Source organism: Lepisma saccharinum, chromosome 15 (assembly GCF_977018435.1).
Source record: "Lepisma saccharinum chromosome 15, izLepSacc3.1, whole genome shotgun sequence".
Taxonomy (NCBI): Eukaryota; Metazoa; Arthropoda; class Insecta; order Zygentoma; family Lepismatidae; genus Lepisma; species Lepisma saccharinum.
The window spans coordinates 3,438,796-3,450,843 of NC_139243.1; the positions used below are offsets into that span (position 1 = coordinate 3,438,796).

At 40.9% G+C, this 12,048-nt stretch overlaps 1 protein-coding gene across 1 annotated transcript in view; it reads left to right on the forward strand.

Annotated features, from left to right (window-relative positions):
- The first annotated feature begins 11,408 nt into the window (after nucleotides 1-11,408).
- The window catches only part of LOC145999732 (uncharacterized), a 51,450-nt gene continuing 50,810 nt past the window's right edge, over nucleotides 11,409-12,048 (forward strand). The window contains exon 1 of the mRNA XM_083137011.1: nucleotides 11,409-11,443. Coding sequence (XP_082993137.1) covers nucleotides 11,409-11,443 — 35 coding nt within the window. The remainder of the gene's footprint in view (nucleotides 11,444-12,048) is intronic.

The window sequence follows — 12,048 nt, forward strand, 5'->3', positions numbered from 1 at the left end:
ATGTCAGGACTGTATGGGGGTTGTGTAACCACTGTCCATCCCAGCTGGCCAATCTTCTTAACTGTCATGATTGCAGCATGCGGTCGTGCGTTATCGTGATGCAACTTGATGTCCGTTGCGCGTAACTCTGGCCTCTTTGTAAGCTACGCTGCAGTTTGTCCAAGAACGAAGCAATGCTTCTACCTACAAAATTTCATTTCCCTAGTCCGTACAGTGGATTGTGCGTTACTTTTTGACCGAGTTTTGTAGGTCAAATATCTAGGAAATCGTAACACACACCCCTCCTCTTTAGTTACTTCCAACTTTCAAACTTTTGAAAATACTTCATTTTCTTTAAGAGTGTAATATCGTTTAATAACGGCAATACAATTCCTGTACACTAATTTATAGGTGAATACAGGGACAGGAAGGGGTGGGGAATGGCCAAACCTCCCACATGGAAAATGAATGTCAACCTAAAAGTACCACATATTTCACGCATATAATTCGTTTTTAGTCACAGTATTTTACATTAATTATTATAATGGGGATGCAGGAAAGTCATAATTTCAAACTGAAGTGGTGTTTTTTGAGAGGGCAACATTATATTGAGAGCAATACCCCCCCCGTGGAAAAGATGCCTTGCTTGGCCCTCCCTGGGAAAAAAATCGGACGACCATGATTAGGGCTTGCTCCCCCGCCCCCCCCCCGCGCGCACAAATAGTAACCACCGGCAAAATACCTTAAAGGGGATGTTAGGAGATATAACAGCCATCGCACATCATAAAGAAAACAATTAAGAAACGATATCCTGATCTGTGAAATACCGAGCTGTTTCGTTCATATTTCTATCTCCCCCCCTTTAGCGAGTAGATTCGCCCTCTCCAAGTAACCTCGCCTTACGCAGTCGAAGAGCATATTTTAAAATCTGTATTTTTTAGCATTTGGCGAGGGGATAACAGTCCATGAATTGAATTAATGCGTCAAGATCGTACATCACAATAGCGTTCATTTGAATAATCGTCAATATTCTTGATTTATTCTTGGAACACAGTGTATAATATGAAAATATCAAACGGCCGTGCTTGCCTGCATTTAAGCTGTGAATAAACCATCAATCAACGAATGCCTGTCACTTGAATAGAGGCTTCGTCTTGCTTCTAATAAATATTTATTTCGCTCTGAAAGTTTGGGACGTAACCGATCGCGATGTAGATAATATCCGAAGGAGTTTCGTGTCTATTTCAAAAGCGTCCAAAACAGAACTAGAGCCACAATTTTGATTCCATCTCTCTTTCAAGGTTGTTTCTACAAGTAGGCACTAGATGTCAGCCGCTGTGTCATTACAAACAAGAAGCTTTTTCACAACTTTCTCTTTTCTGCTACGAATGTTTTACTGAGAGGTAATGAAAAGTATATTATGGAAGTAAAACACAGGATTTATATATAAACACAGTCTCAAGGAACTGTCTTCATTTTGTAAAGCTGCTAACGTGTACGTATAACACATAAATGCCTGTCTACATCATCTATGACTTAGGAGAAGTACGTAACTGATATTAAGACTTAAAAATATACAATTTTTAGAAGTCCGCCATATTGAAAAATGGCGGTCGGATATTACTTGAACCTATTCTAGAAAGAGTTTTTATTAACTTGACGGCCAATATGGTGAAGGTCCAAACATTTCTATTTTAGAGGACTTTCAGTATGTACCGAGCTGTTACACGGTTCTTACCTATAAAATGGGATGACATTTTACCACACTTTACCAAGAACAAAACTTGGGGCAAACGTATAGAGGATATATAGTAGATGTGCGTCGAAAAGAGGGACCCATAGTCCATAGATCCACAGCTGTGTGTGGGTTAGAGACAATCTACCCTGCGGAACAAAATAAACATGAGTATGTGCGCTTCAAATGTTAATTTAACTATTGATACTGGTCACATCTTTACATGATCATTTGGGGAGAGGTGTTCGACAAATCAGTATATTGCCACTTGTCCTCAAGGTTCGAAAAAACATATTTCAATAATTTCTACATCAAGTGCCTAGTGGTGGTGGTGAGTCTATCCAGTCTTCTATACCCTGTCCCGCAAATCTCTGGAGCGGGCGAAAGAAAGTTCATGCGCAAGTAATGACTTCAGAGGACTCGACTAATGAAGGCGTGAGGGGGAAAGCGACTGCAACTACAACCGGGAAGGAATAACCTGGCAGTGACGTCACTCCCTGCTAAGTCAGCGATGCCAACTACTATGAAAGGAACCATGGCACGAGTAAGAGTACGAGCAGTAAAGATCACGGTGCAAACTAACAATCTTCAATTTAATGTTAGCACTGTTTATTTTATGATTGTTTATTTTAATTATTTCATACAAAGGCTGTGGCAGAGAAGGTGAGACTAATTCCTGTATAGGAAAACGGCGACCTCCATTGGCTAGCAAATGTACTAGAGTGAAAATTTGGTTCATTAGCTGCCGATTGAGACCAAAATGAGCGCAATACGTCAAAAAGTCGTGACTGCGTAGCAGTTAAAAGACAAGCATGCACATGGATCCCTCCAAGAATCATTAAAATGAAACAAAAAAAAATTACAAAACACAAAATTTTTATTCAGAATCAGCCATATCGAGTAGATAAAAAAAAAGGTAAAGTGTTCTGTGCATAGCACCACGCCATGAAGGCGTATAGGGGGTGTGGGAGTAACGCCCCACACTTTCTTGATCCGGTCGTGAGTGGGGGTGATGTGATCAGCATCACGCCCCTGACCGCCTTTACCCCCCAGGGTTTCCCCCAGGTACCCATGTTATTCGACCCTTGGTGGGCGCCGGGGCCGCTTCAACCTTTAGAAAAGTTCCCGGATTTGAACCGGCCGGGGATCGAACCCGGGACCTTTAGCATGGTAGTCAGATGCGTGACCGACTTTTTTTTTTCTTTTTATTTCCTTTATTTCCTTTTTACATTTTCAGAATACAAACACAGACTTTTTAGGTTTTATTTACATAGTATGTATAACAGTTAAAAAATTTGCATACGTAGTATGCATAGCATATGAAGAAATATGCTGATATTCTTGATGCATATATATTTCAAATTTCTCACGAAAATCCTGTTTCTTATAGGTAGTAATAAACCAAGCATAATTTCCTAATATCCATTGCACACTATTTAACTTTGTTTTCGGGTAATATGTAAAACTTGGACACAAAAGGTGATCAATCGTAATTTGCCTCTGGCTTGTTCTGCATATTGTACTAATCATTTTCGTGATATATTCCCACGTTGATTTTCTAATTTTGCACTCACTGATTAAGTGTTCTATACTTTCATCTACATTACACCATTTACACTGCGGATTCTCCGCTAATCGGAATCGATGAAGTTGCGTTCCAGTTATCAAGATTTGGTGAACATACAATACCATGCAGACCGTATCATTGTTGATAAATGTGTTGCATGTACATTTATCCAAACTCTGTTCCAAAGAACACGAGGGTTCTTCAACATTATTTTACATTTATGGTGCATAGTCTTACGTTTAATTTTGTATATGTTTTTTACAGTGGGTATTTGAAAGTTGTCCGATAATAACAAAGTATAGCATATTTCTACAATAGAATCTACCAAGTATTGATACTGTTTGGGAATAGTGCTTACATCAATTGGATATTCTAACACAATAGTGTTCAAACATTGCTTTAGAATCGTACCTGTCAGACCATCAGAGTGATTTACCATTGCTGCAATGTTAGCCTGAATCATCAGTACTTGACTTTTAGTTGCCACGTGAACCAACTTTAATCCGCCACATTCAACAGGTAGACACATTGTTTCATGACTAACCCGAAGGATATGTCCAGACCACATAAACCAATTTACAGCACTCTTCAGTTTCGCAAGGTCTAGTTTTCTTGGTGGAAGAACCTTCGCCAGAAACCAGACCTTGGAGAGCGCGAACATATTTACAAAAGCTGCACGTGATATTAAGCTTAAATTCCTAAGTTTATGTTTACATAAAACAGCTTTAATAGCTCCTATTACCAGATTATAATTAAATTCCTGCATCTGTCTAATTGACCTAGTAAATATTATTCCCAGTATTTTAAGTTTTGGAACCACTTGAAAATTTTCTTGAGATCTGTTTTGATTTGTAGCATTTAAATACATCATACGAGTTTTTTCATAATTTATCGTTAAACCTGAAATCAGTTTGTATTTCTCCATTTGTTGATATATAATTTTTTTGTCAGTCTGAGACTGAACTAAAATAGTGACATCATCAGCATATGACAATACTTTAATATTTTGATTGCTAATTGTAATACCAGATATTTCCTTTTCTAAAGATATTAACAAAGGCATGAGCGAGACACAAAAAATCAACATAGAGAGAGGATCTCCCTGTCGAACCCCTGCACACACTGGGAAGGGATTCGTTAAGAATCCATTGATTTGAATTTTGGATTCGGCGTGTTTGTACAAACCTTGTAAGGCATTTAGAAAATTACCTCCTAGGCCAAGTTTACCAAAAACATTGAACATATGTTCATGATTAACAGAGTCGAAAGCATGTTGGAAATCTACAGCTAAAATTGCGTGATTGACATTAGCAGAGTTGGAGTTTGAACTCGCAATTACTTCACGGAGTGTTTGCAACACACCATATATATTTTTGTGTTCACCGTAACAATATTGCATCTTGCCAACTAATTGTTCAGCGTAAGGAGTCAGCCGTTGCATCATACACCGAGAAAATATTTTGTAATCTGCACACAGTAGAGTTATGGGACGATAATGAGACACTTTCTTTGGTTGCGCTATTTTAGGCACTAATACAATAACACCAGTATTTGATGTTTTACCAGTGATGTGATTCCTAAAAACTGCATTTACCCATTTTGTTATTGTTTTCCCCATCAAATTCCAAAAAGTTTGAAAGAGAGCAGTGGGAAGTCCATCAATTCCAGGGGAGGAGAAAGGTTTCCCCCCCATTACTGCTTTATGTACTTCTTCCATAGTGAAGATATTGTCTAAAACATCTCTATCAGTATCATGAAACACTGTTGGAATATTTCCAAAAAATTCGTCAGCATTTGCATTACCATAAGTTCTTTTGTTCGAATAGAGATTACTATAATGGTCATAAATTACTTTCTTAATGTCTGAAAGTTTTGTATACTCACGTCCATCGTCCATTTGAACTGTACCAATTTGTTGTCTCTTCGCGTTTTTTCTCTCTTGTATAACATGAGCGAGAGATACGGTTTCATGGCGATCTAAATGGGGGAGTCTGCTCCTAACTTTGACACCATTACGTTTCTGAGAATGCATACGTAATAGTGTGGCTTGGATTTGCTTTATCTCTGTTTGCACTGGTTTACCATTCGTTGCGTCTTTAGTAAGCTCCCGCAACACACTGTAATAGAAGTTATATTTGAGATTCCAATCTTTGGATCGTTCTTGGCAAAATTGAATACAAATTTTTTTAATGCCAGGTTTTAAAACTTTTTCCCACCAACCTATAATATCTGTCTTTTTCTCTAGATCAATTTCCCATTTTTTCCACTGTTCATGAAACGCATTTTTAAAATTTGGCTCTAGGAGAATAGAAGTATTCAATTTCCAATATCCGTACCCTTTCGGAACCTGAGGGATATCCAAATTTATCCCCATAATTAAAGCTAAATGGTCGGAAAAACACGTGGGAGTGAGTTGTATTGATGTCACATTTTGACTTAATTGGGGAGTGACATAGAAACGATCTAAACGTGATGCACAGTTGTCTCGGAAATATGTATACCCTAATTTTCGATTATGCTTAGCAATCCAAACATCCACAAAATTAAAACCGTGAACTATTTTTTGTAAAGTATTAGACGTGGAGAAACCAGGCCGTTGATCCTGTGGATATAAAACACAATTAAAGTCACCTGCACATATTATATGCTCTTTTCCCCCTTGCAATTCTGCTGCTACATCAGTACCAAAAAACTCATTTCTCAATTGACGATTTGTATTTCCAGACGGAGCATATATGTTGAATAACCAAATGTTTGCTAATTTTGTACCTATAATACGGCCAGATGGATGCTGAATAACGTGTGAAATCGGCAAGCCTTGTTTGACTACTAAAGCCGTTCCTTGTGATTGACACGTGGGGTTTAGATATGACATATACTGGGCTGGTAATTCAAGCTGAGTCACACACACTTCCTGCAGAAGAGCAACATCCACTGAGGATTGTACTAGAAAATCCCCTAAAGCGCGTTGTTTCGTCGTGGAACTTAACTTATTTATGTTCACAGTCGCTACTCTAACAGTTATATTCATAACTATGTTTATCATGAGGGGGAAAAACAGATAGACTACTCTCGTTAACATGTTGTATGTTCACACTGAAAATCGTTTCATATTCCACACTTTTCCACTTGCTACCCTAGGGGAGAACATCACTTTCTCAGTCACGAGATGGGTCGGGGGTCACCTCCATGTCACTTTGTTCTTCCATTACTGCCCCTAATATTGCTGGGTTTTGGGCATCTAAGTCAGAGGTAGGAGTATTTCCAATATTATTGGCACTTGAGGAATCATTGCTTACAACTGTTGATCTACTTACCATTTCACCCTTTTTCTTCTTTTTTGGCCTCAGTGTCATATGGTCGGATGGGGGGTTGCCTCCTCTCGTTGCTGATCTGGACCGGGATCGTCGTGTATTGACTGATGGAAATTCACTCTCAGCGAACATTTTGCCTGTCAAATTGGGGGAAACCTCCAAAGGTTGTTCAATAGGGGTTGGGGATGTGGATGGCGCATCTTCATTTTCTATTCCTTCCTTTGTCCCTGTAGAACACTGCATACCTGGTTGCACAAGGTCATCTTTTTCATTTGACTCATTGGCGGTCTGGGGAGACTTTGTCGGGGGGGTTTCGTTGGTGTCGCTATTCTCGGCACTGGGGAGTAAGAGGACAGAGGGTTGATACTTCGGTCCTCGGTCACTAACTGGTACTTGGCTGACGGTAGTCCTAACCAGATTCGTCCTTTGGGCTGTCGCGAAACTGGATACCGTCGCGGTTGCTCTGGTGTCCCTAGGGCGACGCTCGTTACAGCTATTGGCGTAGTGTGATGGGGAATCGCAAATGGCGCACGTTTTTTCCTGTCCATTATAGGTAACCCAATAGCGTGATCCACTTATCGTAATGTATGACGGGATGGCCTTTGTCAAGGTCATCTTCGCAATTTTCCTACCTGTCCGGACTTGATATATATGCTGATCGGAATACTTCTCGTCTACCAGTGGTGAGATTATCGTCCCGAATTGTGCTAACACTGTTCGTATTTGGTCGTCACTTAATTCGATTGGCACAACATGTATTCTCACCGTCACATAATCGCGATCTGCCCAAGTCACTTCTATTTCGTAATCACCGTCCACATCAGAATATTTGTAGATACCACCAGACTTGAATAACAATTGCTCACACAGTACTTTCGATAACAGTTTTAAATATACACACTTATGATACATGTCGATTTCAATACTTAGTACCTGCTCTGGAGTAACTTTTAAAGTCTCGCTGATCCATCGGTGAAGATCCAATGTAGTGGGTTTCCGTGTTACTGTTTGAAAGTTCAATTTCAACGTATTTACGCGTTTCAGAACCATTTTACTCACTGAATTTTCACCAAGACGAACGCTAGTCGCGTAAGGAAGCTGACTCACGGAACTCGCAGCGGGAGTAGTCACGCACACGTCTGCTCGCTACCGCGTCCCAAACGAGACTCGACTGAGCCACCGTGGCCACTCGAGTAGACGTACATCTTTTTCAAAATAGGCACCATTGACAGCTAAGCAAGCGTCCATACGCTCCTGCCACTTTGTGAATGTCTTTTAGAATTCGTCGTCAGGTAGCGAACTGAAGAAAACTTGCGCTGCGGTGATCACTTCTTTGTTCGTCCTGAAATGACGACCACGTAAAGTGGAAATAGCCAAAAGTCGCATACTGCATGGTCCGGGCTGTATGCTAGATGCGGGAAAATTTCAATTTTTCTCTTCGTCGCGTAATCCTGAAAAGCCCGCGCGGTATGCGGGCATGTGTTATCGTGGTGCAATATGAAAGAGTTCATCAAATGCGGCCTCTTTTTTGCTACGTGCTGGCGCAGAGTCTCAATAACTACTTGATAATACTGTGGCTCTACTCAGTCTGTCTTGATCGACATATGCCTGTTTAAAACATTGCATATGTTTCCGCAGCACTTTTCCCTAAACGCCAACAAAATTTTATGGCATGTCGCTGTTCATCTTGAAAAGCAATGTTATACACAAAAACCTGGAGGGGTAAACGAAACACGTTCCACGTAAATCAACACAGCTGCTCACTAACGTGGTTTCGCAACATGTGACAACTTGTTACGGAGACAGAATGAGTCATCCTACACGACGTGACTAGTGCCGAAACCATAGGCAGTGTTGCCAAGCCAGGAAAAAATCTGTCTCACCTTCTCTGCGACAGCCTTTGTATAATTCGGCTTTCAGCAAACCTTCTGCATGCGGAATATTGTGAGATGACAGCCACAACTTCATTGATTAAATGAATTCCTGACCAGGATCCAAACCAGGAAGCGATGAAAGTGACATGTGAATTTTTTTTTTAATTTACATTAAAAAATTTTATTCACACGGACGTGGACCAACGGAAATACTACTGCTACTGCTTACACCACCATTAATAACAATAATAATTACAGCTACTGCTACTACCACTAATAATACTTATTATTATTATTGTGTGATCTGCTTAGGTGAAGGGAAAAATTGGTCCAAAATGGGAAATTTTGCCCCTTGGAAAGGAAAATTGTGCCTTCAAATTGTGGCAACACTGGCGCCCGCTGGAGAGATTGTTGGCGGCGATTGAGAGGCGGCTAACTAACAGCAGTTTGCAGCAGTGCGTTCCGCTTCGCTCCTACCACTTGTTGTCTCCTCTTCTCTACAGTTATGCGCGTCCTTGCTTTATAGATTCCCGGGATAGAGTATAATGGCTGCTAATATTATTTCGCTTTCCCTCTTTCTCGTTCATTATCCTCTGTTTTACTGTTCTTTCTCTTCATCATCTGATTCTGCATATACATATTTCTTTTCTTTCTCTCTCCCGCTTTTTACAATTTCTGATTTCTCTACATCTTCCTTCTCTCTATCTTGACTTCTCCTTCATACAGTAAAACCTGTCTATCCCGGAACAGGATGGTTCCGACCAAAAGTTTCCGTCTTAACAGTTTTCCTTCTTATACAGGGTTGACTTTAAATACAGTATAGAGCGCTGCAGGAAATAATGGAAAGACAGATTTACATTTTGCATTACTTATAATGTAGAGTACTAATGCATGTACGTACATGAATAAAAATGCGATACAGTCGCAATAAGCATAGCAGAGATTACAATTATGTACCACACAACATGTTGGTACACTTTTTACAGTATTGTAAGAACGTACAGTACGTACTTATGTATCTTTTCGAACCCGGGACCCCTGGCGTCGTAGCGCGATGTGCATAGAGGGAAAGAGAAAGATTGAAAGATGGAATAAGAGAGGTGAAGAAAGATTGAGATAAAAGTGAAGAAAAAAGAAAGAAACAAGAAAAATAGAAAGATGACGAATGAACACAGGAGAAATAGACAAAGAAAGGTGGAGAAATAGGGTAAGAGATGAAAGAAAGAAACGGAATCGTAACAGCTATGAATATTGTAGCGCATTCTTTCATATCGACAATGTTACCGATAAGCGAGTGGCAACAGAGGCGTGTTCCACTTACTGTATTGCATTGTTTTCTTCCGAGCGAAAACAATAAAGGAAGACATTTCCGTCTTAGTGAGAATAAAAACATCTCGTTGGTCTTTAAATGGTGTTCCGTTTCCGCCTTAAGCAGGTCATTTTCAGGTATAAAATAGGTCCGTTCTGGGGACTTTTTTCCCGTATTTACAGGTTTCCTTCTTATAGAAGTTCCGGTATATGCAGTTTTTACTGTCGTTATATTTTTCTTTATTTATTCCTCTCTTCCTATCTTTCATCATTCCTCTACTGATCTATTTTCCTTTTCTTGCCTCTTTCTTCGTTTTTCACATTCTCGTTCATTTATTATATTTTTCATCCTCTGCTTCTCGGGTTTTAAGACGTGGCGCTTTCTAAAGACACCCTTCCACCCTGGACTGCATTTTGCAGACTAACGAGACTCTGGCGTCTGGAGCTGCAGCCAGTGTCATCCTCTATGTGACTTGTGTTGTGTCCAAAGTGGCAGAAAACCGAAGTAAAATAATCCAATTCAATCCTGGTTCTCTACTCATCCGTGGCGAAGTGGTTAGCACAGTGCGCTACGGCGTCAGAGCTCCAGGGTTCGAATCCCGACCGGGGCATAGGTGTTCTTTACCTATCACCACTCATTTTCATCGTGGCGATTAGCCTAAAGTGGCAGAAAAGCAACGCTATTTTATCTTAAATGTACCTCTCTCCATCACAGCTTACTAATTCCTGTGGTTCTACTTTCTCTCCCATTCTTCCTGTGTGTGTATGAATCTTGCCTTACCACCATCTGGCACCGCCCTGTTGCTTCCTCTTAGAATTGGGTCTCCCTCATCGCACAAGCCTTAACCAACCTCTTCGCCTTCTGACGTCTGCCTAAATCCCTTCGTTGTTAGGTTAGGCTTATTAGGTTTAGTTCACTTAACTAACTCTCTAGTCTTCATAAACCCGAAGGTTTATGGCTGCAGCAGCACAAACCTTCCATCTGTCCCTATCCAATCATTTCCGTCCTTACCGATTTCCTTTAGGCCCATCTCAACATTATCTCTCCATCTTCGTCTTGGCCTTCTAACTATCAAGTTTCCCAACAAGAATCCTGTAAACTCTTCTTTCGTCTCACTTAGCATAAATAATACAGTGTTGGTCAAGCCCAAAAAAACTGCAAAGAAGGTGAAAATCGAGGACGTTGAGGCTTGTGCAATAAGTGAGACCCCGTAGAATTGGCCCCTGCCACGAAAATTGTCAACTTTTAGCCAGTGAGGCTGAAAAAAATAGCCACGAAATCCAAGTGCGTTTCTGCACAATAGGGAAATCAATTAGAATAAAATATTCCCTTATCCCCCCCCCCAGTTCCTCAAATAAAACAACAAAGCGGCCGAAGCAAGGATTCACTCAAAGCGAATATTAGGTCACGCGATCTTCGCGCGACGACCTTGGATAACTAACATTTTTATGGCCCCGCAAGAGGGATTGAGTTTTCGATCCGTTCGAACATGGATCTCCCTGACGCTTGCAGTGTGTGACCGTGGCCGACTGGCGGCGGTCGATCGGGGAGAGATCAAGGGAGACGCCGCACAGCATCCACTCATGGACCACTCGCTGCAAGGAATCTGTAAGCCCTAAGTTTGATCGACATGGCCACCATGAACACGGAGCTTCCCCGGTATAGGTAAGCCAGATGTATTTAACGTCGTTTAGTTGTTGTTGAATTAGGTTATTTTGCGTCGCTTTTTTGCTACTTTTCGTAATCGCGAAGATGAGGATGGGTGATGATATGATGAAATTGATTAATTTCATTGGTTTGGTTTATTTTACGGCTCTTTTCTTCCACTTTTGGCTAATCGCGACGATGAGGATGAGTGATATGATGAAACTGGTCAAGGGGCACTCGAACCCGGGACCCCTGGCGTCGTAGGAATTATGAAAATTATGAAGCGACTCTTACAAACACCCATGCCCTTTCCGGGATTCGAACCCGGGACCCCTGCCGTCTTCTACTTCTGAAATTAGATTAACCTTGATGACAAACACGATATATACGAATGGAAACGGGAGGGGAGGGGAAGCCTCCTTTTATATTTCCGGTATTTTTTGTTCCTCATAGGCGTACCTTGGCGGGGACAAGGGCACTGGCCCGTCCAAAATTTGCAAGCTTTTTAAAATTGTGGTTTCAAGCGCCAGAGCCTAGTTACCTTAAAAAATATCTCTAGGGTGTGTACTGCATGGAAGCAACGTTGACATATACCCCTAGACATAGGCGTAGCTACGGGGTGT